This window comes from Syzygium oleosum, unplaced genomic scaffold, assembly GCF_021117445.2.
Source record: "Syzygium oleosum isolate NSW1041296 unplaced genomic scaffold, Sole_v2.1 Sole_v2.03, whole genome shotgun sequence".
Classification (NCBI taxonomy): domain Eukaryota; kingdom Viridiplantae; phylum Streptophyta; class Magnoliopsida; order Myrtales; family Myrtaceae; genus Syzygium; species Syzygium oleosum.
Genome location: NW_026607487.1, coordinates 15,749,085 through 15,751,525, shown reverse-complemented (window position 1 = coordinate 15,751,525; position 2,441 = coordinate 15,749,085). Strand labels below are relative to the sequence as shown.

The following is a 2,441-nucleotide window of genomic DNA, read 5'->3' as shown; positions in this document are numbered from 1 at the left end:
CAAATTAAAAGTTCATTAATCACATTAAACATACCATTTGCGTCATTTTCCCAAAGTGAATTCATTCTCTCTCTTATTATGGCCATCATTGTGCAGTGCACTCTGTAGGGCAACAAACATGTGGGAAATGAGAAGCGGGCAGCTCATCAAATCCCCCTTTTGTCAGATAATATGTATATAGATACTACCAGATCAATAGTCTCAAACCAAGCCTTCTTCTTCTTCTGCTAAGATCAAGAGCCAGCTTAATCCACCACACAACAATGCCTCAATCTCCATCCCTCCCGAAGTACTTGCAAGAAGATGACATCTCTCAAGAATGCAGAGACCTCCTTCCCTCTCTGCCACGCGAACAAGGCTGGGTCGGCACCTCCCTCCACCTATACCAAGGCTTCTGGGTCGGCCCAAGGTACTTGAAGGGTGCCCTCGCTTACCAGAGACACTTCAAAGCCCGAGACCCCGACATCCTCCTCGTCACTACCCCAAAGTCCGGCACCACCTGGCTCAAGGCCATCCTCTTTGCCCTCCTCAACCGGACCAAGTACTCGGGCTCAGGCTTGCAGCGGCAACACCCTCTGCTGAGCCAAAACCCTCATGACCTCGTGCCCTTTTTGGAATTAAAGCTCTACCTCGAGCAGGACGTTCCTGACCTCGCCTCACTCCCGCCCCCACGGCTCTTTGCCACGCACTTGTCTTATCAATCGCTCCCACAGTCGTTGAGGGACTCCAGCTGCAAACTGGTGTACTCGTGCAGGAACCCCAAGGACACCTTCGTCTCGCTCTGGCACTTCGCCAATAAGCTGAGGTCCAAGGACAAGGGTGAGAACTTGCTGCAGGAATCGCTCGACAGGTTCTGCCGAGGCGTGAGCTTGTTCGGGCCTTACTGGGACCAAGTCCTGGGGTACCACAAGGTGAGCTCGGAGACACCCGAGAAGATGTTGTTCCTTAAGTACGAGGACATGAAGGAGAACCCATGCGCTAACCTGAGGAGGCTGGCCGGTTTTCTGGAGTGTCCGTTCAGTGAAGAAGAGCTGAGAGAAGGGACGGTGGACGAAATACTGAGGCTCTGTAGTTTTGATAATTTGAGCGGGCTGGAGGCGAACAAGAGCGGCAAGTTGGTTTCAGGGGAAGAGAACAAGTCGTTCTTTAGGAGAGGCGAGGTTGGAGATTGGGTAAATTACTTGAGTGTTGACATGGCCGAGAGGATTGACCACGTTGTGGAAGAGAAGCTGCATGGTTCTGGGTTGAGGCTCTAGATGTGGGTGTGTATGTGTGTGTGTAATAAACAAATTGATTGATGTACGCATGTTGGGAAGGTCAATGCCCAGTCGGCTGCTGAAAGAGTCATTCTCATGATGTTGCATGAAAGATCTTGGCGTCATTTCCTAATCAAGGCTTCCTCTCCATTATTGAGAAGCTTGAAGATTGTGATTCTGTTATCTGTATGTAATGCTCAGCATATTTGGAAATGTTCTTTGGCCCACACGTTTGGTTGGCTGGAAAGCTTAAAGTAATCCAATTGATTCAACTATTTAGCCGACAGCGACAGTCATCAGCCAACTGACATAATAATCCCTATTTTGCAGTCATGCATAAAGAAATCAAATCGAAAAGGGTAAAGCTTGTGGGTTTGGACAAAGACCTTGCCAAAGGCAGTACGTGATCTACTCTGCGATGTGACATTCTTCACGATTTACGACCTGGGAAACTGTAGTATATTCCGGACGCACGACATGAGTAAAATGATTCATTGAGCACCTCTTGTTGCGAGATTATCAACTTCGTTTGGGTTTCGAATTTCAATTACAACCGAATTGTCCCCTCCATCCAAACAAAATTTGAATCCACTGCATAATAGTTATCACAACTTCAATTTTAAGCTCCGTTCATTTTACAGAAAATAATTTTCAGAAAAATATTTTAGACTCGAGCTTACTTGATAGCGGCGAGGCTTGAGCCTCGCAAATCTACCCTGCAATCTACTCTGTGATGTAACATTCTTCATGATTCACGACTTGGAAACTGTAGTATATTCAGGACACACGAGCGGGAGTAAAATGATTCATTGAGCACCTCTTGTTGCGAGATTATCAACTTTGTCTGGGTTTCCAATTTCAATTACAAGCGAATTGTCCCCTCCACCCAAACAAAATTTGAATCCACTACATAACAGTTATTACACCTTCAATTTTAGGCTCCGTTCATTTTGCAGAAAATAACTTTCAGGGAAATATTTTAGACTTGAGCTCACTAGAGGGCAGCGAAGCTTGAGCCTCACAGATCAGCGACGCTTGAGCATCGCCAGAGGTCAACGAGCTCGCTCTCCACTGCCTTGTGAGTTGCGGTGAGCTCGAGCTCGCTACTCATGGGTCGATAGTGAGCGAGCGAGCTAGCTAGACCGTGACTCACAAAGCCTTGAGCTCGCCTGTGGTCGGTCGCCG

The 2,441-nt window shown here is 47.5% G+C and overlaps 1 protein-coding gene across 1 annotated transcript; it reads left to right on the top strand.

The window, feature by feature from the left end:
- The first annotated feature begins 263 nt into the window (after positions 1-263).
- On the top strand, positions 264-1,279 carry LOC115671760 (cytosolic sulfotransferase 12-like). Its single transcript, XM_030593395.2, has one exon. The coding sequence runs from the start codon at positions 264-266 to the stop codon at positions 1,254-1,256; it is 993 nt and encodes a 330-aa protein (XP_030449255.1). The 3' UTR covers positions 1,257-1,279.
- Positions 1,280-2,441: the final 1,162 nt, after the last annotated feature.

Bases quoted from the DNA above. Each gene is read 5' to 3' on its own strand.
- LOC115671760 (XM_030593395.2), top strand. From the start codon at position 264: ATGCCTCAATCTCCATCCCTCCCGAAGTACTTGCAAGAAGATGACATC.